Below are 23901 nucleotides of genomic sequence, written 5' to 3' on the forward strand. Positions count from 1 at the left end.
TCTCTCACTCATCTAATTTTTCTATTTTGTTACTGATTTTGAATTTGATCTTGTTTAGATTTTTGAGGAAGTTGAGCTTGCGAAGAGACGATATGGTAAGTTGAACACGATCGTGATGAACGCGGTCATGGAAGCTTGTGTTCACTGTGGTGATGTTGATTCTGCTCTTCAAATCTTCGAAGAGATGTCGAAGAGCTGCAGCATTGATAATGTCACTTTTGGAACCCTACTGAAGGTAATTCTATGGTTCTTTTGTGTGTAACTTTTTTTTTTCTGTGTGTGTATGTGTGTTTAATTAAGCACATTTATTTGGAAATTAGACTGAACTGAAATTCAATAGAACTGTATTTCAATTAAGCCTCTCACTCCAATTGAAAATTGGGTGTTTTACACTATAGATAAAAGTATCCATTTGTGTAAAATCTTTTGTAGTGAATTTACCCATATAACCCTTTGATTTTTCAAATTAATTTAATACAAAAAAAATCTTATCTGGTTACATGATTTATCACAGCCCCGCTGGTACTCTATGAGCTGGACTTGGAAAGGGCTGCGGAGCCCATGTGAGGTGGAAGTGGAGCCATCATGTTATGGCGTGGAATAGCAAGGAGTGTGATTAGTCCCACATCGGGCTTCGGCCCAAAGTGGACAACATCATACTTTCGTGGGCATGAGGCGTTACATAATTTGACCAAAAGTTTTATTCGTTTTTGTATTTTCACCTAGTGAACATTGCAAATCTTGCATAAATATATACTTGTCGATGAACACTAGAATCATGGATGAATAATTTGGGTTTGGCAATGCCTCTATGTAGAGATTTGATTGGGAATGGATAGGGCTCCAATGGGTTTGATTATCCTCTTGTACATGGTTAATGGGTAATGAAAGGGAGATGCTGGATTGGCAATCACTGACTTGTTTAGCCGGTTATTGGAGGCCGTTACAACTGCTAAAGGCTTTGTCACTTGAACTACGAAGCCGTGAAATCATGCTTCCAGGATTGAATCTCTTAGAGGAAAAGAAAGAAAATGTGATGTTTGTAAGGATCCTTGGGTGTTGAAGCATACACAACATTTGCATTGTTTTTCTTCCCTTGATGATCAAAACTTGGGCACATTTATAGCTTGCTATGTGCCAAAAGTCTTACTAGGTTTTAGATTTTGAGTGGGATTTGAGAGAGAAGACTGATTTGGAGGAATGGCTTAATCCTACTAGGATGACCCATTTGACTTATATGAAGAAGTAGAAACTCGTACTCTTTTGGCCAGTACAAATACAATGATAGTATGAACATATAAGTTTGATCTTGTTTGTCCTCTCTATCAAATTGATGGCAAATGGTCACAAACATGAAATTGTGAACAAGAATTCACCTGTGCTCTAAATATTGCTATAGTGGACATAAATGGGGTGGTAATGAGAGAAGCAAGTAGAAGAGGTATGCAACCTCAATACCTTTGAGGAATAAGAATGACAATGCACTTCATTCTGCTCTGTAATCTCACATAACATTGGATTCAAATTGCAATAAGTTGTCAATGTATTGAGGTGTAAGGAAACTGCAGTAGAACCCAAAAGCGCCTAAGATTCCTAATGGCCAAGTTATATCCTAACATGTGGAGGAAATTAAGCGATATTCTGGTTTAGTGGACAATTTGGACACTATGACTTTTTCTTTTACAATTTTAGATCAATGAATTGAGAAGCATAATCCATCTAGAAGTAGATTGATGGGTGGTGGTCAACTATAGATGAGATTACTTAAGATTTTGTAAGAAACTGAGAATTTTCTTGAATTCTATTAGCTTTGCATATTGTACCCAGACTACTTAATTGTTTTAAAAGCATTTCTCTATATTGGGTTTGAACTGAGGTTTGGAGGGGTGTTTCTTTAAACATTATTTTGGGTTTCTATGGAGTGCACAATGGTGTATTAGTTAGGTGGGGTGAAAGGTCCAGAGAGTCTGAGAGGGTTTGAGTAGTGGTGAATGTAGAGAGACCTAATATTCTTAAGTTCTGTATTCTTTAGATTTTAGCCTTTTTGTGGGTGAACCACATAAAATGCTTTGTGCCTTGGTATGTATTTTTTTATAGTGATAAAAACAATTGGAGAGTGTAAAACAAATGCTCAGTTAAGTTCCTTGCCAAAGTAGAAAATACATACAATCATTGGCCCATGGTGTCCTAGAGATATACAATGATGAAGTGAAGGCTGCCAAGTGTGGGTGGTGCGGGTAGAAAACAAAAAAGATGAACAATATGAATGGGGGAGGTGGTGTCAATATAAAGGTTTTTTTTAGGGTATATCTTTCTCACTCACCTATTTTTTGTCTAATACTTTATTCATTTTCTCTTTCTCAACAAGAATCCATTTTTCAACGAAAAAATTGATGGTATGAGGGATATTGAACCTTTTTATGGCTAATAAAATGCGACTTCTTTCCATGTTGATATAGAATAGGCTAAATTATCAATTCTTCATTATCTTCTTGATATTGGTTTAATTATCTCCAATGGTTTATAGATGATACTTGTGAAGGGAATAAAAATATGCCTAGGAGTGCTTCCATTGTTGGCCAAATTTTATTTAAAAAATTAGGTACTAGAGTGGTTGCTTCTTTGTCATGGTTTTAATGGAGGAGGCTTCTTGTCAAAAGCAGGGAGAATAATTATTTTTTTAAGCTTGCGGATTACCTTGATCCTTTTGGTAGTCCATTGATCACGATTTCCAATGAGATTGTTCAAAAGGAATATCATTGCTGGGAAAGTACTCTTCTTAGGTATTTTCTAGGGGAGAGGCCGTATTTTCTGGTCTAAAGAACGTCATTCAATGGATGTGTCACATTAAGGGACAGGGAGATATTTTCTCTAGATGACAAATTTTTCTTGTTCCCATTTTTAGCAATCCAAAAGATTGTGACATGGTTCTTAATTTGGCGATGGTTTTTTTTTTGGGGGGGGTGGGGGGTAGATATCTCATTTTATGGCGATGGTTGCTATATATTAAGCCTGTGAGAGAGATGCTAACATTAGGTAAGGCTTCCTCAATTCGCGCTTCAATGTTGTTCACCTGAGTGTTTGGGTATGATAGGCAGTTTAGATGATGCAACAACTCACAGATTTCGTTTATCTTACGCAAGAATTTGTATAGAGATAAACATGCAATGTGCCTCAATCGCAGGAGCATGATAATGGCTCTAAATTTAACCAGAAGATTTCATATGAATGGCATCCTCAGGTATGTAAGAAACCCAAATCATTCGAACAATGTGAAGATCAATACCCTCCATCCAATTGAAAAAGAAGACTAGATAATTTGGTTTGGATTGAGAAGGAAATAAGAGATGCTCTATACCGAAGACTTCAGTAGGGAGGATTCCAGTGTTGGTCATTGGGAGTGGCTGCTGAATCATGTGAGCAGAACCATGGGGAGCAGAATCTAATTAAGGAAGGTGCTAACATGGCATTCTAAGAGAGGGTATCTCCAACAGTTGGTTCTGTCCTTGTTGTTGATGGTAATAATTTGATTTATGTCCACGGTCAAAGACTAGAGTCTAGAATCAACCCCAAAAGGAAGACTTTAAAGAGAAAATACCTAATAAGGCATCTCTCCTAATTTGGGGCTTAGTGAATATAAGGTTATTACTGATTCTGTAGAAATTATTCTAAATCTGACCCGTTTGGATTTGGAGAATTCTTTTTAGGGATTTGGAATAATGTTGATAAAAAAGAGAATCTTGGGGATGGTGAGCAATTCATTGTATTTCTATTTGGATAGTGATGAAATAGACATGGAAGGTATTACAATAAATGAAGATGATTTGTAAAAATTCCAAGGAAATGTTTCCTTACAAGCCGATTGGGAAGCCACCTCATCAAGTAGTTTGAATTCAAATGCAAGAAATGGAGGGAAATCCATGTATGAGGCTATGGGATGGTCGGAGGAGGTGGATGAATGGTATATTGCATGTCACTATGTAACAGTGACAAGGTCTAAGAAAGGAAGGTCGAGGAATAGGTCATCTTGGTCTAACTTGGGTGCTCCAATTGGTACAATATCTAGATCGGCATCAAGAAAATGAGCTTCTCATTGCATATTGATTTCTGTTCACTTGTAGAACCGCTCATGGATAAGGTCTTAGATTACGTGGCTAGATTCGGGGGTTGACTAGCATTAGGTAACAATGAGGCTGGTACATGGCCCCAAAGACATCGTTTGTCTGGGAAGGAGACAAGACTGGTTGTCTGTTTTAACCGCAAAGGAGAGGGAGAGATTAGGTGATGGTGAGGGAGAGATGAGAAAGGTAGAAGAAGTCCTGAGAGCTTTTGGGAAAAGTTCCAGTGTCCTTGTCCCATCAATGGGACCACCCGATTTAAATAGGGGACCCCTTCCTTTCTCTGCTTGCTAGGGAAACAGATGCCAGCTCGGATGTCAATGATAGGTAAGAGGGGTCACTCTTCAGGGTCGACCTTCTCTGTCAGAGTGGTCAACTTCGGACAACAGACTTTCCTTAAGGTTGTCAAAGGGGATGTCAGTAGGGCTAACATCTCCTGTCGCATCAACAGACTCCCTAAGGATTGATAAGGGGAAAAGGAAGATATCAACGTTGCTGACACTCCCAGCAAGAGGGTGTCAACCTTGCTGACATCTTCAAGAAGGCTGCGATCCCTAGGTGTTGTCACCCACTGACACTGGCCTGCTCCTCGTCTCGTGGCCACCAAACCTATACCTCGAAAGCTCCCCCCTTAGTATCTGTATGTCTTATCTTGGGCTTGGTGCACAGTCATACCATGGGTCTGAAGGAGCACGCCTTGTGGCTCTCACTACCGTGTCAGCGCCTACTGGTAGGACCATTATCCCTCGTGGCATACATGTCTAAGTTGGTGCCTAGCTTGCGTCCTCAAGAAGCATGTCCAAAAACGCCTGTCAACAATTTCTATGGAGATTGATTATTGGATGTGAAAGAGTTTTCAAAAGATATTGTTGTTCCAGTCCAAGAAAGAAATCAAGTTCACACATGTCTTAAAGAGTTGGTAGTTCATATTTTGGAGATCAAATGAGGCCTTCATTTAGATTTCCAAATTTGTAATTGTAGGGGGTATGCTCTTGAGTCACTATGAATCATTTTCTTGTATCTTATGTAATCTTTTGATTGGTTGCAAAATAAATAAATAAATCCTTGGAGTGCTCTGGATGCCTTTCTTGGTTGGTCTACTAGTGCTTTCTCTTTTGAGATGGATGGTAATTTGAACTTTGAAGACTTCTCCCGTTTGCATTGTCTTGCATCTTGCGGAAAGGAAGGACTAGGAGAGTCTGTTGGAACCATGATTCAAAGTTTTGTTCCATTTTGGAACGTTTCAGTGAAACATTGCATTTTCAGCCGATCATTGGCCCTGAAACATTGGATATTTTGTTTATATTTCAGATTGCCTCAAAATGATTTGGAATGTCTCAAAATGTTTTGGTCTTTTGACTAAAACATTGCTTCAAGATGATATTTTAAACCTTGGTCGGAACAAAGGCAGGTGTTCGTTCAATTACGTTAAGATTAAAGCTTTTTTTATTTATTAAGTAAACCAAAATATATTAATAAAAGGAAAGGCGGTCAAGATGACCGATCAAAATACAAGACCCAACCAAAAAATGAATAAAACATGAATAACTACAAGCAAAACTCAATGAGAGCCCAAAGCATCCCATCTAAAAACAAACCCCTCGAAGAAAACTCCTTTGAAGGCCACATCCGGCTTACACCAATATAACAGAAGACCAAAAACAACCAAAATCAAATCATTGAGATCTCTTTGCAGTCCCGAGAAAATTCTTCTATTCCTCTTCGGCCACATTATCCAACAAATTGCGAAAGGAAGCAAAGCACAAAGCCTTTTTTTCCTGCCAGAGAAACCTTTGTATACCAGCTCTCAAACAAAGATGAACAATCATTTGGAAGAACCCAATTTATGTAATAGGAACAAGAAATGAGACCACAAACTTGTCACAAGAGGGCAATGAATAAAAATGTGATTGATGGATTCTCCGCTATTGTAACAAAGAGGACAAAAGAAAATGGCAGATAGAAATATTAAAGCGTTCTATTCAGCTGGTCCTTGGTCTCAATGATCGTAATGGATTTCTTTTCAAAGTTATTGTGGTCAAATAGGATAAAATTGTAACTACTGTAAATAGAAATATTTTATCAATTCTATCCACACCTATGGCCCCTCAAAACCCCTTATTAGTTTACAAGTTCTGTATAGTATAACCATCACAAGAAAACGGCAGTATTTTAGGATATGGACGAAACATGTTGATACATAAAAATACATCATGACACATAATAAAAAATACAATTATTTTGGAACTGGTAGATGTATTCTAAACATACCGTATGGAATGATTCCCTGAATTATACATGTTTTTTCACTATGTACATAATGGTTTCAATCTATGACCTTATATGATAAGGGCGGTTATGGTTCTACCAAACCATAGATAATGTTGCGGCAATTATGGTCTCACCAAGCCATGTGGTACAACGTGATAGTTCAAGTTATTTTGTTTAGACTTCGACTTTGTCTTAAAAATGCATTCGGTTTGTACAGTACTCTTTTTAAAGTATTATTTGTTGTCTATTTCTCATGCAATATTTTCAAGATCCTTCTAGTTATAATGCATTTATAAACCTTCTTACTGGCTATTTAAGGAGTGTAATGCTCTTACAATGAATAAATTACAAGTTTTTCACAACCTTTTCATGAATTGGTCATTCATGATTCATAAATTTACGTCTTTAGGATTTTTATTTGTACCTTCATATGTGATTGGCTTTTCATTTATGTTGTGAAGGGTTTAGGCCAGGCCCGGAGAATTGATGAAGCATTTCAATTACTTGAATCTGTGGAGCAAGGTACTGCTGTCGGAAGTCCAAAGTTGTCACCATCACTGATCTATGGTCTACTAAATGCTCTGATTGAAGCAGGTTAGTGTTAGAAGGTGATAGAAAACAATTGTTACACCATTTGTGAGATCCTTTTGGTCGTATTCATTCCATTAAAACTTCCTTTAGATGTATTTTTGTATCCAACATGGAATTTTTTATGTTCAAGAAGGTACACTAATCTTTTCCATTGTTATGTTTCAATCTAAAAACAAATAAAAAATCATTTTCAAATGCCTATTATCAAAAATCCTTCCAGACTTGGACCTCTGTGCTTGTCGACGTATGTATGCTTGTGAGTTTTAACTAATGATGAGAACAAACATTTTGAAGTCTCAACCATAGAATGAGCATCTAGATGGATGAGTGAGAAGACTATGAAAGACAAAATCAAAGGATTTTATTCGAGGAAATTCACAATAACTCAAAATAGAAGATTAACTTAGGAAAAGTTGGTTGAGATAGTTTTACTATTTTTTTTCTTTTCAAATAAAGTATTACAATGATTCTACAGTTTCAGAGTATATGATTAATAAGGTTTCCCTTTTAACATTAGCATGCATTATGTTCTTCGTCTATATAAAGTAATGATTGTAGGGCTATTTTAATTGATTCCAGCAATTTTTTTTTTTTTTTTTCAGTTTTGTATTTCTTTTTCAATAAGTGCATTGTCTCTACCATTGTCTTGATTTCTCTCGGCTTTATCTTGCCATTATTCCTGCCTTGCTATATTATTGTAGCATCTTAACAAGGCATCTCAGTTTTTCAGCTTACTGCTATGCACATTAAGACCTAGATTTTCAACCTCAGTAGCATATATTAAAGTCATGCTAGAGTGACATTCACACATTGCTGACATGGATGTGTGCACATATGACATAACCATAGATGCTTTTCACTTGTATCTCAATGAAAAGTATCTATGGTTTCGTAGACACATCCACGTCAGCAATGTGTGAAACGAAGTGAATTTCAATGTCACTTCAGCATTTTCCTATATTAAAATATGTCGAAGTATGTTCAATTTGGTAATCGGATAGTCTCTGTATTTCATTTGACAATTGAACTTCTATCTAAGATATTTAATAAAGGTTACCATTTCCCTAACATTGAATATCAACTGGAGTATGTGGTTAACAGTAATTCTTTGTTGCACCTGTTCACAAGGGTGCTGCAAGAACCAAATAGTTTAGGTTAAAATCTGTCTCAGATTCATCTGATACATGAAACTTATGAGCATTGATATTACTAGAGTCTTTAGATCACTTTAAGAAAAATAAATAGAAAAATAATTTTTCAACAAGGATGGTCTTCTGAGGAGGTTTGTTCATTTAAAATAGGAAAAAGGGTTCGTCCATTTCCTTCTTGGTACTAGTACCCTTGATTCTGAATGAGAATACTTTTTTCCAACATATAGTTGACCTTGAACGAAGTTCAAATAGATGAACATGACTTCTAGGCTGTTTAAGATGGGCTTTGAGTCTGCTGAGAGAATGCTTGACCTGTATGTAAATTCAACTGGAAATTAGAATATCTTTTGGGCTTTGCCCTCTTTATTTTTTCCTAGAAAAAACGGTAGCGGGGGTGGCTGCTGTTTTAGTAGGCTCCTGCAATTGATGAATAGAAAAGCATGCTTCCGGTGGTGTTTTTGCCTTAATTTTTTGTAACTTGTATGTTCTAATTTCCCTGAGCTAAATGCCTTTTCTATAGGTTGGCCATGGTAAGGTCGACTTTCTGAATATGAATTCCATTTAAAATAAATACATTTCTCCTAACTTGCACGGGTTTAGTGCAGGGGATCTACGCCGTGCTAATGGTCTTCTTGCACGTTATCGCTATGTGCTTCATGAAGCCGGTCCTTCGATCTTCATGTACAACCTACTAATGAAGGTTTTATGTTAACCTATTGTTCAGTAAGACTAAATATTTCAAGATTCTTGTCTTTTTAGCCAGTTTTGCTTATGATTGCTGGAGTTAAGATGTTACTGCATTCGAATGCAATTTCAGACCAATTTTTGAATTTTAATGTGGAAATTATATGTAGCTTTTCTTAAGGGTTTGATCTTTCTTCTTCAGGGATATATAAACACTGGCTTTCCTGAGGATGCTTTAACTGTACATGATGAAATATTACGTCAAGGATTGAAGCCCGATCGACTCACCTATAATACTTTAATCTTTGCATGTGTAAAGTCTGGAAAAATGGATGCTGCAATGCAGTTTTTTTCTGAAATGAAGGTTTTAATCACTAATGCCAGCCATGCCATTCTTAATTTGGTGCTAAAGTTTTGCCAACGGTACGTGAATAATTATTCCTACTTTTTGCAGGATGAAGCACAAAAGGTTAAACGTGATGATCTTTTTCCAGATTCTGTCACTTACACTACCTTACTTAAGGTAAATTATTTCATTTTTTCCATATATGTGTCTCCATTATTTTTGCATTTGTGAAATGTAGTACTAGCTCCAATAGGTGATAAACGAAGAGAAAGTCGATTGAGATGGTTTAGGCATGTTTAACAAAGGCCGATTACATTTCAATTAGACATAAATAAGTTGACGGTTCTAAAAGAGCAAGAGGAAACCCCAAAAGAATGTGGATTGAGGTAGTGAAAGCAGATATGAACACCCTTTCAATAATAGAAGACATGCCTCTAGATAGAATTGAATGGAGGAAGAAGATTTTTTTAGTTGATCCCAAATCTTTAGGATAAGGGTTTTGATGATGAGTTTAAACCTTGAAACTGTTGGAAGAGTTTAGACCAATTGAAGATGAAAGTTTTCTTACTAAGGGTAATATCAGGCACTAAGTTCCTTCTCTTCAAATATCTTGTTCCTTTTCTTCCATAGACCTTGAACAAACTTTGAATAGAATCTTTTCCCTGGTATTAAAGGCCATGAAATTCTAATTTCGAACTAAGATAAAATAGATTGGGGAAGGATACTAAAGAAATGGATCAATATTGTATAAGATAACTATATATTAGTAGAGCGCTCCATAACAAGAACATGACTACACTTCACCTATACAATCTCTGAGGGGCCTTACTTTTCTAGCGCGCTACAGCTTGCCTTGACTAAGCCCCGCTTGCTTGGGGAGGGGGGGCTCTATTTGCTACTAGTGCACTACGAATTGAATTTATTGCCCTCATTTTGTCCGGCTAATCCTATCTATGTATGGTAGAGAAGTTCCCATCCCAGCTAAACAAATTCACAGAGTCGAGTACCAGCCCCTATTTCCTTTCTTAGATAGATGCATGATGAGTCACCGCCATCCATCAATCGTTCCATCGTTTTCATGAGATGGCAAGTAGCTTCATTTGCAATGAATGTGGTTACAATTTCACTTCTAATTTTACTTGGAGAGAAAAAGTCAACAATGATACCTTGATGGATGATTAAGTTGTCCATTGTCAACATCTCATCCAGGGCGGCAATCCAAACAAAAAAGAAAGACTAACTTAGAGAGGACTTTGGAAGCAAGAGTATCTTGAGCAGTCTAGCATTTGTTGAAAAGATTGAATTGAAATCTTCCCCAAAGTGAACTCTATTACCTTGACGTACTTTTAAGCCCCCCTCCCCCCCGTTGCAGAACTTGATCAAGCCATTCTGGATACCCTTCCACACCCATAAGAAGATCTGACCTCTCCGTTCTCCCATCCAAAGTTCCCGTACTCATATGTTTCTTAGATAAATTTTGTCCAAAGGATTTCCACAACCACTTTCAAAGCAAAGCCACATTCATGACCTTTAAATTGAGTATACCGAATCCACCTCCTTTCTTAGGGGATTAAACCATCTTTGAGTCAACAAGATGGTATTGGGGAAGTTTTCCTTATCATTCCACAAGAAGTCATTGAGAAATTTATCAATTTGCTTCACGATTAATTTGGAATGGAGAACAAGGATAGAACATACAGACGGATGCAAGAAATGGAATTGTTAATGTGGATCAACTTTACACTTTTAGATAGGAACCTAGACTCCCAAGATCCCAAATCTTCTACTAACTTTTCCAATAATTAGGTCCCAAATTGTCATTTGAACTATAATTGGCCCCTTCTGAAACATTAATGTGTTTGGATGGAAAACACTCCACCTTACACACTCCAAAAACACACACAACCATGGACTTCTAAATATTTGCTAGATGATTTTAAAACAATGTTCTAGTTTTTTCCTCTACACTAAAATTAGAGAGAAAATTTGTTTTCACAGGGTCTTGGACATGTCAAAGACCTAGTTTCTGTTCAGAAGATTGTGGTGGAAATGAAATCATTGCATGATCTTTTTATTGATCGAATTGCGTATACTGCAATGATTGATGCACTGCTGAATTGTGGCTCGACTAAAGGTAATTTACTTATTTAATCCTTCTAAAGCTCTAATTTTGTTTCATAGTTATGGAGAGCTCTGATATTATTCAAATTTGTTTCATCATCCTGTAATTGTGCCACCCAAAGAAATACAAGCGAGTTAGGATCATAGTAACAAAAATCGGCGATTTAAAAAAAAAAACACATTTAAAATGCTACTTGCATCCCTGACAATTAAAAAAAAAAATTAGACTTTTTCATTTATAACAAAAAAAGCCATTTTTTTTTCCAACTTTTCCCGTTTTTTCACAGGGACAAAAATTTAAACATTCTCTCTTTTTTTTTAAACGTGGGATTTGATACATAATAGAATCTGGTAATTCATTAATATAAAAATATGGGAGTTGATGATAATAACTTGATTTTATGAATTTTCATTAGATCTATATTTTTTCCTAACTTTTAATATATTTTTCATCTTTTATTTTCATCATTTTTTTTCCTGTTTTGAACACTTTTTCTGAAGTTTTCCCTTGCCGTTTTAAACCCGTACTCCGACTTTGTGACTATGGTTAGGATAAGAAGCAGAAGGTATTCCAAGATGGTTCTTGTTTTTGATGATGCAGCCTTGGTTCTTGTGGACTTTGTATTTTCATTTTTAATCCTTGGCATATGCTTGTATGCGCTGACTAAAGCTCAATCTTAATTTCATTTTAGCCTTTTAAGATCGTCAGAAGTAGCAAAGAGGAATCCCAAAGAGGCTACTTGTAGATTGAACTAGGTGAGGATGGAGTCCTGTATGATTTCTATCTTGTAATTCAGCCGTTTGAACCAAAGTTCCACGTTTTTCCTGTCATGGCTGTTATGTTTTGTTAAGTGTGCACCATCCTATTTCTTATGTGTGAGCAAGTCAATAATATCGACACATAAATGTCCTGCTGAGACACTTCAGATTTGGTTGCTGCAACTTTTACTGAAACATAATAGCCATGGCAGGAACAATGTGGGACTCTCCTGATTCACACACAGCTACTATTACAAGATTGAAACCATACCAAACTCCATCCTCACCCAGTTGAATATACAAACAGCCTTTTTGGGATTCATCCGTGCTACTTTTGAAGAGCTTATAATTTATTTGTTTATTTATTTTGATTAATAGGCCTGTTTTTTATGAGATCAGTAACTTGGTGATGGCAGAAATTGAATCCAGGTCTATCATATCATCACCCATAGACTTTGCCAACTAAGCTAGCTGGCAACTTCAAGAGGTTACGAAGTTAAAATGAAACTAATACTGAGCTCTAGTCAGCATACCAAAGCATATGCCTGCAAGAACATGAATCGTAAAGGAGTGATAGACCAGCCCACAAATGCATACACAATCTCCTTGTCACAAACCCAATCAAGCCCAATGTTGTTGGAAATGAAGCGACATTCCAGAAGTCTCCGCTGGTAGTGAGCTTTCTTTACACATGACAGCTTAGGTGTCTGGCTAAAAAGGTCCACAATTTGCCATCTTAGCATCGCCCATTTGGCAGGTTTCATTACAATAGCAATCCAAAATGTTGCAAAAGGAGTTGCAGTACTTTTGCCTTTTTTGTGATTAAAAATTCATTGGCTTTGGTTTGTTGGAGAAAGTATATATACATGGTGGGGTATAGGCATGATGTTGGCGAAGGGCATTACCTCTGTGGCCAATTTAGTTAGTCTTCTCTATCTTATGGACAATCTTTATCAAGCTTCCACATGGGCAAAAAAAGCCTCCACTGTAATCAAGCTTTTTGTAATATTGCTGCATAAAACTTCTCCCTGTTAAACATAATCAATAATTTTGAACTTTATTAACTAAAAGCTAAGAGTACTTTATGTAAGGAAGTGATACTTCAACTAGAAGTTAATGTTTTCTAACATATATAGGTACACTTTGTATATTTGGAGAGATACTGAAGCGAGCTGGTGTAAATCCAGACCTGCGTCCAAAGCCGCATCTCTATCTTTCTATGATGCGGACGTTTTCCATTAAAGGAGAGTATAGCATGGTCAAAAGTCTACACTCACGCATGTGGCCAGATACTGCTGGAGTCATCTCTCCAGCAATTCAAGTTGAAGCTGATGAGCTTCTCATGGAGGCAGCAATAAACAATGGTCAGGTAGCATTCTATTTGCCATGTAAAATGTACAATAGGGCTTTTCATGTGAAATATATTTCTTTAATTGTGGGATGAGTGTACAGTAGGAAAGGCATCCAATATACTTGGATTGTTGAATACCTTCCTTTTCCAATGCATTAGCAACTTCATTGGCCAATATTTTATTTTTCATAGCTAAGCACCAAATATTTTATTAAGTCTGATCAAATGCTATTTTCATGTAGTCAAAAGAATGCATTGGTTATGCACATGCATATATCTAATCATCATCATTTATATTCGTGTAGTTATATAGATTGATTATACATGTTTGCATTGCACTCATACGCATTATGTTTGTGCAACATCTAAATGCCAACACATTCTTCTAACTAGTATTCTTCTATTGGTTTTTGGATCTAGATATATGTTGTTTCATTATTCTAATTTTTTATGTGTAAATTCCTCATAGCATATGATAGGGATGTTGTGAATTTCATATTATTACTTTTTAATTTGTGTTGTTTCTTTGTTAGGTTGATGCTGCTAGAAAACTTCTTTCAAATATTATTGCAAAATGGAAAGGGGTATCTTGGACAAGTAGAGGAAGCATGGTGCGTAAGAAATTCTTGTCCTCCCTTCAAATTGTTGAGGAAAGGAAAATTCAGTAGTACTATTTCATTTTCATCTCGTGGTTTTGTTACTTTTCATGAGGTGGTTACTCTATAAATTGCCTAGCCTAATGGTATTTGTGGCTTACTATATTCACCAGTTTGTAAGTGATGCAAAAGATTTCCATATCATTGGGATCTTTAAATGATAATTTTTGAAGTAAGAATATGTGGCACCTTTATCGAGGGACTGTTGGGGAGTTGTGTCAGTTTGATTGCTGGTTTAAAAATGTTGTCATATCTTATCACGAACCATTGATCCATGGTTCACTTCAATTCATTTTAGGCTGTCCCTATAGGTGATGCACTGTGATTATATTGGGGTGTTACTCTGGCTAGGACATACTCTATACATGACACTTAGTTTCATGGAAGTAGATATGGGAGAAGAATAGGCCAGATCATTGTTGTGTCACTTTCTATCGCTATTCCTAATCACAAACTTTTTGAACTCAAAGACTACGTGATTGTCTTTCCTTATTAAACTGATGAACGTGGATAAAGAAGTTAATCTTGTTAAAGTATTACATAAGATGCACTGTAATAAGGTGTACTGTGATACACCATACCATATCATGAATATTAGGATGAGATAAGATTAGGATATCTATGGATTAGATTAGATTTGCTTAGAGTTTGTTTCTATATTGGATTGCTTTTTTTTTTTTTTTTTGAAAAGTATAATATATTGAAAAAGGAGGGAAAACAGATTACAGGAGGCCGAGAAAGCCTCTCAAAGAGCTACAGAAAGAAAGCAAAAACATCAAGAATTACATAAAAAACTCCATCTAAAGACAAAATCATCAAAAGTATTCCCCTTGAATTGTATGTTCTGCTTGGACCATAAGTACAACAAACCCAAGATCTCCAAGAAGTTGCCGTGATCACTTCTCGTCTTGCCATTGAAAACCCTATTATTTCTCTCGTTCCACACCCCCCAAGCAATAGCCGAGGGAAGAATAGCCCAAAGGAATCTTTTTCTGGGAGAGAAATCATTATTGGCCCACCCTTCTACCAACGAGGAGAACTTACTAGGAAAGACCCACTGAATATAAAATAACCCAAGAAAATATGACCAAATATTGTGAGAAAAGGAACAATGGATTAAAATATGGTCAACAGACTCTTCATCCTTCAAACAAAGCGGGCAACAATTAGGTGTAATCCATCCCCGAATGATCAAGTTATCTAATGTTAGAATTTTACCAAGGCAAGCCAACCACACAAAAAAAGAAATTTTGGAAGGAATTGAATTGGACCAAATACTGGTTCCCATGGATGATCGATCTATATGAGTGTTTAGCCAATTATGAAAAGATCTAACAGAGAATCTCAAGTCCTTCGTCCTCGTCCATTCCCACCTGTCCTGATTACTCACATCGAGAAGTCGCGAATTCAAAAGCTCAAGGAAAGATGTCACCTCAGTTAGCTCCCAATCATTAAAATTTCTCCTAAACCCCAAATCCCAAGAAGAGCTGGAATCATTGCTAATCAAACACACTGTTGTATAGTTCATTTTTTTTTCGAGAACAAGCGTACAAAGACGGAAATTGAGCCGCTAGAGGCGATGTGCCACCCCAACTATCCTCCCAAAATCTAATTTTGTCCCCCTTTCCTGCCTTGAATCTGATTCCTTTCTCAAACTCCTCTCTTACTTTTTGAATCCCCTTCCAAATACTACACCCATACGTGCCTTTGGCTTCATTGCTATACCAACCTAGTCTCTCTTCCCCATATTTGGCCGTGATGATCCTCCTCCAAAGGTTATCCTTCTCCTCCCCAAACCTCCAAATCCATTTCCCTAACAGAGCTCTATTAGCAAGTCTAAGACCCCTAATCCCCAAACCCCCTTTCTTCTTGGGCTTACAGATAATCTTCCACTTGACTAGGTGATACTTCCTTCTCCCATGCCTATCATTCCATAAAAAATTCCTCATCATCTTTTCCAGTCTAAACTCGACAGACCTTGGAAGCGTGAACAACGAGAGAAAGTAAACCGGAATACTCGTTAAGGTACTTTTTATCAAAGTTACTCTCCCCCCTTTAGACAGATACTTCGCCTTCCAAGTACTCAATTTTTTCTCCAATTTCTCAATCACCCCCTCCCAAATTTTTATACTCTTGTAAGGTGCTCCCAATGGTAAACCCAAATAAGACATAGGTAGTGTATCATGCCCACAACCCAGAATGGCGGCCATCAAATGAATGTCACTCACATCTCCTACCCCAAAAAGCTTACTCTTTTGCAGATTGATATGTAAACCTGAAATTGCCTCATAACAACACAATAAAACTCGAAGCACCCTCACTTGGTCTCTGGAGTGATCTAAGAACACCAAAGTATCATCCGCAAATTGTAAGTGTGAAATCAGAGGACCATCATTCACCCTAAACCCCGATAATCTCCCTAATTCAACAGCTCTTCTAAACAATCTACCCAAAGCTTCAGCTACTATAAGGAATAAGAAGGGAGATAGTGGATCCCCTTGTCTCAACCCTCTCGACCCCCTAAAATAGCCAGCCGGACTACCATTGACAAGCACCGAGTAGGAAACCGTTGTAATGCATTTCATAATTCAACCGATCCACTTCACCCCAAATCCCATTCTCCCCATCATATACTCCAAGAAGTCCCAACTCACATGATCGTAAGCCTTTTGTAAGTCAATTTTCCCTATCATCCCATCTTTCTTATCCTTAATTCTTGAGTCAAGATATTCATTGGCCATTAACACTCCATCAAGAATTTGTCTACCCCTAAGGAAAGTCCCTTGTTCGTCTTCAATCAATTTGGGGAGAATAACTTTCAATCTCGAGGCTAGCACATTTGAGATAATTTTGTAAACCGAGCCCACCAAGCTAATGGGTCTGAATTCGCTTAATTTGTTCGCCCCAACTCTCTTGGGAATCAAAGCCACAAAGGTGCTATTAAGACTGTAATCCAAACCATTTTTGTCCTGCAATTCTTTGATGATTTTCATGAAATCTATCGAAACAATATCCCAGCAATGTTTGAAGAAAGCCATCGTAAATCCGTCTGGCCCCGGAGCCTTATCCCCGCTCATAGAGAAAAGAACTGATCTAACTTCCTCCTCCCCAATTTGTCTTTCCAACCACTCCCTATCTTCCTGATCTAACAAATTAAACTCTAGATTCTCCGGCAGTGGTCTTAAAGGTTCTTTCTCTTTGTACAAATCTTTATAGTAATCTATCACCCCTTCTCTAATCTCATCTTCTCATGCCACCATGATATCCTTGATGAACAGCTTATCGAGTTGATTACTTCTTCTATGAAAATTGGCTATTTTGTGGAAGAATTTTGTGTTATTATCCCCTTCTTTCAACCACTTGACCCTTGACTTTTGTTTCCAACTAATCTCCTCCATAAGCGCCGTTCTTTGGTATTCCAATTTCATTTCCATTCTTTTACTTCTTTCTTCCGCCTGCAGCGTCCCTTCTTCTTCTTTCTTGTCCAAAACCTCGATTATAGTCATGATCTCCTTTTTGTTCACATCTAGTCTTCCTAGAACCTCTTTATTCCATACCTTCAATTTCTCCTTCAAGAACCTAAGGTTATTCTTAAACACATTTCCCGGGTTTCCTGTAGCGGGGCATTCAATCCACCAAGTCTTGACAAGGTCTTGGAAGTTGGGTTGAACTAACCACATATTCTCAAATCTGAACGGGAGAGGATGTTTCTTAGGATATCCTGCTTCCAGGAAGATAGGGGTATGATCAGACACTGAACTAGAACTGGCTGAGTGAATAACGTTATGAAACACTTCCTCCCTCTCATTATCTATCAGAAACCTATCCAATCTGGACATCCTTATGTTACTCTGATTGTTGGACCAAGTGAAACGTCTGCCCAGAAGAGGAAAGTCCATCAGGCAATGTCTATTAATAAAATCATTGAAATCTCTCATGCCTTTAGAGATATACGAACCCCTATTCTTCTCGTGGGTAAACCTTGTAATATTGAAGTCCCCCCCCAACACCCTAGGTTTATCCCAATAACCCGCTATATCTTCAAGTTCCTCCCAAAATTGAACTCTCTCTCTGTTAATGGTTGGACCATAAATCCCGGAAAACACCCATTGAAACTCCTCATCCATCCTCTTGCAAAGAATAGAAGTTGAGAAGGCTCCTACTAGACTATCCGTCACTTGGATCCAATCTTTGTTCCACATCATCAAAATCCCACCAGCCGAGCCTATAGCAGGAAGATCTATCCAGCCAATATTTCTTCCCCAAATTTCCTTAATCAAACTGTCATCACACTTTGCTAGCTTAGATTCCTGCAGCGTAACAATAATGGGGTTCTTACTTCTAATAAAAGTTTTCACGGCTGCCCTTTTACCCCTATCCCCCAACCCTTTCACATTCCAAGGTAAAATTCTTAACGTCATTGGACACAAAAACGAAGGCCCACCAACATAACTGACCACCTACCTCTTATCCTCCCTATCCCATTCCTTATTCACTCGTGGTCCTAAAGAACTCCTAGTCATCTCCAGGGGCGCGACAACTACCAATTCGTTGTTTAATCCATCTCTGTAACTCCGGATTTCCTGATTATTCTCAGCTAAAACTTGCTCGTTCTTATCCTCAATTCCAAACACTTTGCTGATTTGTCTAAATTCTTCCTCTAAAATAGCTCTATCTCTCGAATCTCCAATAGCCACCTTCAATATCAAGGAAAGTTCGTTGTCTCCTACCTCTGGCACTAAACCAAACTCTTCTGCCAAATTTAGCGCTTCCCTAGCTAACCATTCCGCCGTTTCCAAACTCGTCCTTGCTACCCCTTCCTCTAGCGTTTCCGTTAGCGACTCATTCATGTCTCTGGCCTCCCAATTTCCATCTTTATACGCCTCTGTTCGACTGTCAATTACCCCCTCCCCTGAAATCTGAGTGGGAATTAATGGTACAAGAGCTAACTGACCAACCTCTTTTCTGTTCTCCCTTCTTTCTACCTCCTCTCTGATGAGCTCACAGGAAAGACAGGAATCTTTGAGGGCTTGAGACAATCGAAACCTGTTCAAATAAATAGGGCCACACGAGACAGACATCGAAGCAACCAAGGAAGAAAGCACAAATTCTAACGTAGAATAAGGATGGACAGCATTTAGGGAACCAAGAAACATGGAGAGTACCTGTTGGTAATTAGAGAGGCCAAAACAATTTCTAACCTTCAAAGCTCCCGGATTAAACATCCCTTGACTACAATTGCTCAGGAAAGCATCGGATTTAAATCGACTTGGGTGCCACCACACGTCCGCTCGAAATCTATCCCAAATTTTAGAAACCGCTACCAAGTGATGCTTGGACTCCTCCTTGCTCCTACACTTCTGTCTATCAACCTCTGATGTCGTCCCACTGCCTAAATTCATTTCAGCATTGGTCTGTCCCTCATCGGCCTCCTGTTGGTACTTCGTTACCACCTCTTCTGATAAACCTGATGTTGATATCCCTGGGTAGCACACACTCCTTAGACGTGGACTTAACCTGCTACTCTCCTTCGTTGCGATCTTTCGAATGGAACCATTGATGCTCTTCGTCTGACCTTTGAAACCCATTTCCCTATTTCCTTTGAACTCTGCATCGCCCTTATATGACTGATAAAGAGTCGAACTGCTACCCTTTCGTAACTTCTTATAACTGGAGGCTCCAGTAGGCTTTAGAGATCTATAAGAACACCCATAGGCCTATTTAGTTTTCAGCCCAGATTTCTTAATTAACTTACTTGGATCGGGCCGAGTTCTAACACACTTTCCCTTTGAGTTGGGCTTCACTATTGGGCCTGGTTCATAACATCTCCTATCCAAGAGGACTCCCACTGTACCATCACAGTCCATCCCTACCCAATTCGTATATTGGGCCCCTCTTTTGTTCACTCCTTGAAGCCCACTAGACCCCTTACGGGCCCCTACACATCCAATCACTTTCGGCCTGTACCTCTCTACCACTTTCGGCTTACACCACTTCATCAGTTTATACTTGCGCAGCCACCTATTATAGTCTATGGACTTAGCTGCCTTACCTAGCAAACTTCCTATCCGATTGATATTAAATACCCAACGACGTGGCTTCCGGTAATTAATGCTACTGATACGTGTCCTAATGTTATTACGCTTTTTGAATTTTCGCCAGTACGATGACTTGTTAAACACTCCTCTACCTATCGGCTTTGATAATACCCGGGCCTCCTCACTAACTCCAGTCATCTTCTTCTCCAGTTGACCCATACCTTCCTGAACCTGATTTTGAACCTCTACTATCTTATCCTCCTGTGTGCTTCCTATTGCTGTATTATTAATCTCTACTATAGCATCTTCCTTCGACTCCTCTATGGGCCCCAACCTTGCTGTTACATCTCCTATCACCTCGACCCCTACCATATATCGAAACCCATCCACCCAAAGATACAATCCACGGGGCATCTTCCATGGAGAGCATCCAACCTTAATCCTCGCTCTATCCAGTTTGGCACAACTAATGGTGTACTTATCCACCTCTAGTAGTCCTCCCAGCTGGTCTCCTATCTTCCTGAAGGCCTGATTCTTCCATAGATGGAAAGGTAACCCGTTAACGCAGACCCAAGTCCCTCTTTCCTTCCATTCTGGTTTTAACGAGTTACAGTCTGCAAACCATGGACGTAAAGTGAATGTGTTATTCCTTACAGAGACTGTTCTCCTCATATTAACCTTTAGAAATTCATTCCTGCTATCCAACATCAACAACTGAATGTCTGGTTCCCATTCTAACAATTTTATCTTCGAGTATTGGGAGAGGTTTAGTTTTACTTCCTTCAAGAAACCTTCCCAATCAGCCTTCCAAGAGTTTGAGTTGCAAATAAACGACCATCTCCATTTTCCGAACAAAATACCATTATTGAGAGCTTGCTTCTCCACTGTCTTGTTGGCTAGCATAACCCCAGAATTGTGGCCGTGTTTGGTCCCCTCGCTGGTATTTGCCACTTCCTCTGTAGCCTCTGGGCTTGCCTTCGCAGTAGAAGCTCCTTTAACTACCTCAGTCCACGCAAACTTCATTCCTCCCTCGTCTACCACTGCCTTCATCTTCTCGTCTTGTATAAACTCTGTTTTAAACGCGATGCTGACTTCCCCCCATCCATTTCCTCCTCGACCTTCCGGGAATACTAACCCTCGAGAACGTAGTCTCTCCGAGAACTGTTGTAGTTTCAGAAATCTACCATAATAGTTTTGCTCTTCTTGAATCAGAAATATTCGACCATCCTTCGAATACTTGGCTCTGAAAACCTGCATTGATGTTCTTGCTGCATCCAGTTGCTTAGATACCCAAAGAGCTTTGTCCTCCCACAGCTGAAGCCTCGATTCAAACCTTCTACCCTTTTCCTTAACCTCTAGCCCTCTTCTCCGATGAACCCTAACTCCCTTTATTTCGAAAACCTTGCGTTCCATCTGAATCGTTCTCATTCTCCATTCCAAAATGAAGTATCCTTATGATTTGGATTGCTTTTATTATTGATGTATAAATCCTATTTGGGTTCCTTTAATCATCAATAAAGAGAATAGATGCAATCTTATTCTTTCACAAGATATTAGAGTCTAAGTTCTAGAAAAACAGGGAGATCTTGGTACACCATCTCTTGCACCATTGGTGGAATCTTCTCGTCCATTTCACGCCCTTGCTTTCATTATCTCTTTTTGAGTATTTCATCAAACCTCTTATCAGTAGATAAGTGAACATCACAACCAGATTTTTTTCCAAGTTTTTCCTTCTATCAACGAGCTTTTGCAATCCCAACACCTCTACACTCATTGCCATAACAAAAAGTACAAGCTTACTCATTGAATAAGGCATGATTCATTTTGTGCCAAGGTTCGGAAATTGACAAGCTAAACTAGGATTGAGCCTCAACATCTACCTCTGCATCTAGTCAAAACCATATATGGTTTGGTGAAGTACATCTTTCTTTCACTACATAATAATACAAAATCTGTTCAACGAGGCTGGATCTCATTGGGCGTCATCAGATCACAGAACTCGAGATTGATGATGATCTTTTGATCTTGTTATTTAGAATACTAGGATATGATGTTGAGGATGGAAGGATGAGGGTAATGGGGTTAAGGATGGTAACCAGGGGCGGAGCCAGGATTTTCTTTTAGTGGGGGCAAACTTATAGTTAATTGGAGGGGGAGGGGGCGTAAATTGGAGGGAGATGAGGGAGTGGGGGCAACAGGGTCAAACGGAGCATATCAGTGGTTCAAAATGCAGGGGTAATCTCGAATTTAAGCATAAATTCAAGGGTATCTAAAATGCCCAAAAAGGTTGAGTGGGGGCAATTGCTCCCAATGTCTCCTTACTAGCTCCGCCCCTGATGGTAACTAGGATGGGTGACAAATGACTATAGAACCTGGATGCTAAAGGCGTTGTGTTGCCTATTGCATACAATATGTTCAAAGAAAAACCTGAATAAACAAATAAAGGAGGTGCAGTGTGGATAGTCCCATGGATTAAATGGTATTTACCTCAACTGATTGGATCCACTTTGGTGGCAAAATGGTGTACCAATATCTTTGTATCTCTCTAGAGCTTAGGCTTTGATACCATGTGAAAGAACAAGATTGTGTCCATTCTCTTAATTAATAATTACAGGAACCCTAATAGGGTTTATGTAAAAATAATAAAGGCAATACTGAAAAAAAACAAAGTCTGAAAAAATCTAATCTAATCCATATATATCCTAATCTTATCTCATCTTAATATTCATGATATTTGTATTGTAATACACCTTATTACAGTATGTCATATCTAATACTAAAAAATCTAGTATTTATCTTGCCACTTGGAATAAAGATTTAAAACATATAAGAACCTAGAGTTAGTGGATGCAATAATTGAAGGAGAGTTGATGCTATCCATTTATGGAGATAAAAGCCAAAAAACTTATTGGGTTGAACTTTAGTATTCATGAAAAGTAAAAGGGGGGTGGTTGTGATGATTGTAGATATGATATTTCAGAATAACATTGTTGATGTGAAAAGAATAGTGTGATATATTGTTGATAATAGAACTAGTGCCAGGTGAGGAGATAATTTACAAAAATTAGTGCAGGTGCACCCAAGGTGGATTAGAAGAAATCATTAATAAATAGTTTTGGGAAGAGAGATGAATTATTTTGAAGAATTCCAGTTGAAAGATGATTATCATGTGAAGGGACTTAAATGGTCATGTACATAATGAAAGTAGAAGGTGTGGGAAAATGCATGGAGGACGGAGCTTTGGAGAAATGAATGGATTTGAAATGTTATCCTAGGAGCCATGTAAAGAGAGATGAACATTTACTTCCAAGAATCAAACAACTAGGAGCCATGTGTACGTTTTTTTTCTCCTAAGGGAAAAGAATGACAAATTTACAAAAAATTGTAAGGTTATGTTTGGAGTAATGGAAGGAAAAAATGAAATTGAAGATACACAAGAATAACATGGTGCAATCCATAAGGAGAAAATAGGGTCTTTTATAGATCAATTGATAAAGAATGTAATGTATATCATACAGGTAAAGACTTTAATGATGGCGGATGAAATGGCCAAAACGTATTAAAAAATTGTTTTAGAGGAAATTTGAAGGGAAAAAAAATACTCATATAAGAAAATTATGTGCCATTGGAGAAGAGGATATAAAGACTTTTTTTTTTTTTATAAGTATAAATTTTATTAAGAACAAAAGGAAAATGAGCCCGAGGTGGCACCATAGGGTACAAAGAAAAAAACAAAAGAAGAAATGGAAAAAAAAAATGAAGAAGAAGAGGACTACAACAGACAGCTCTACAAAACTCTAAACAACACAAAGAGA

At 38.0% G+C, this 23901-nt stretch overlaps 1 protein-coding gene across 2 annotated transcripts in view; it reads left to right on the top strand.

Annotated features, from left to right (window-relative positions):
- Window positions 1-23901, top strand: part of LOC147392891 (pentatricopeptide (PPR) repeat-containing protein / CBS domain-containing protein) — a 30553-nt gene that overhangs the window by 303 nt on the left and 6349 nt on the right. For both annotated transcript variants that reach the window (XM_086455554.1, XM_086455553.1), the window contains exons 2-9: window positions 59-235; window positions 6851-6983; window positions 8737-8831; window positions 9018-9179; window positions 9270-9338; window positions 11160-11295; window positions 13178-13410; window positions 13926-14003. In XM_086455554.1, the coding sequence (XP_086311680.1) occupies window positions 59-235; window positions 6851-6983; window positions 8737-8831; window positions 9018-9179; window positions 9270-9338; window positions 11160-11295; window positions 13178-13410; window positions 13926-14003 (1083 nt within the window). The remainder of the gene's footprint in view (window positions 1-58; window positions 236-6850; window positions 6984-8736; window positions 8832-9017; window positions 9180-9269; window positions 9339-11159; window positions 11296-13177; window positions 13411-13925; window positions 14004-23901) is intronic.

The sequence above is a fragment of the Akebia trifoliata genome, chromosome 10, assembly GCF_017979445.1.
Source record: "Akebia trifoliata isolate Shusen 1 chromosome 10, ASM1797944v1, whole genome shotgun sequence".
In the NCBI taxonomy this organism is placed as follows: domain Eukaryota; kingdom Viridiplantae; phylum Streptophyta; class Magnoliopsida; order Ranunculales; family Lardizabalaceae; genus Akebia; species Akebia trifoliata.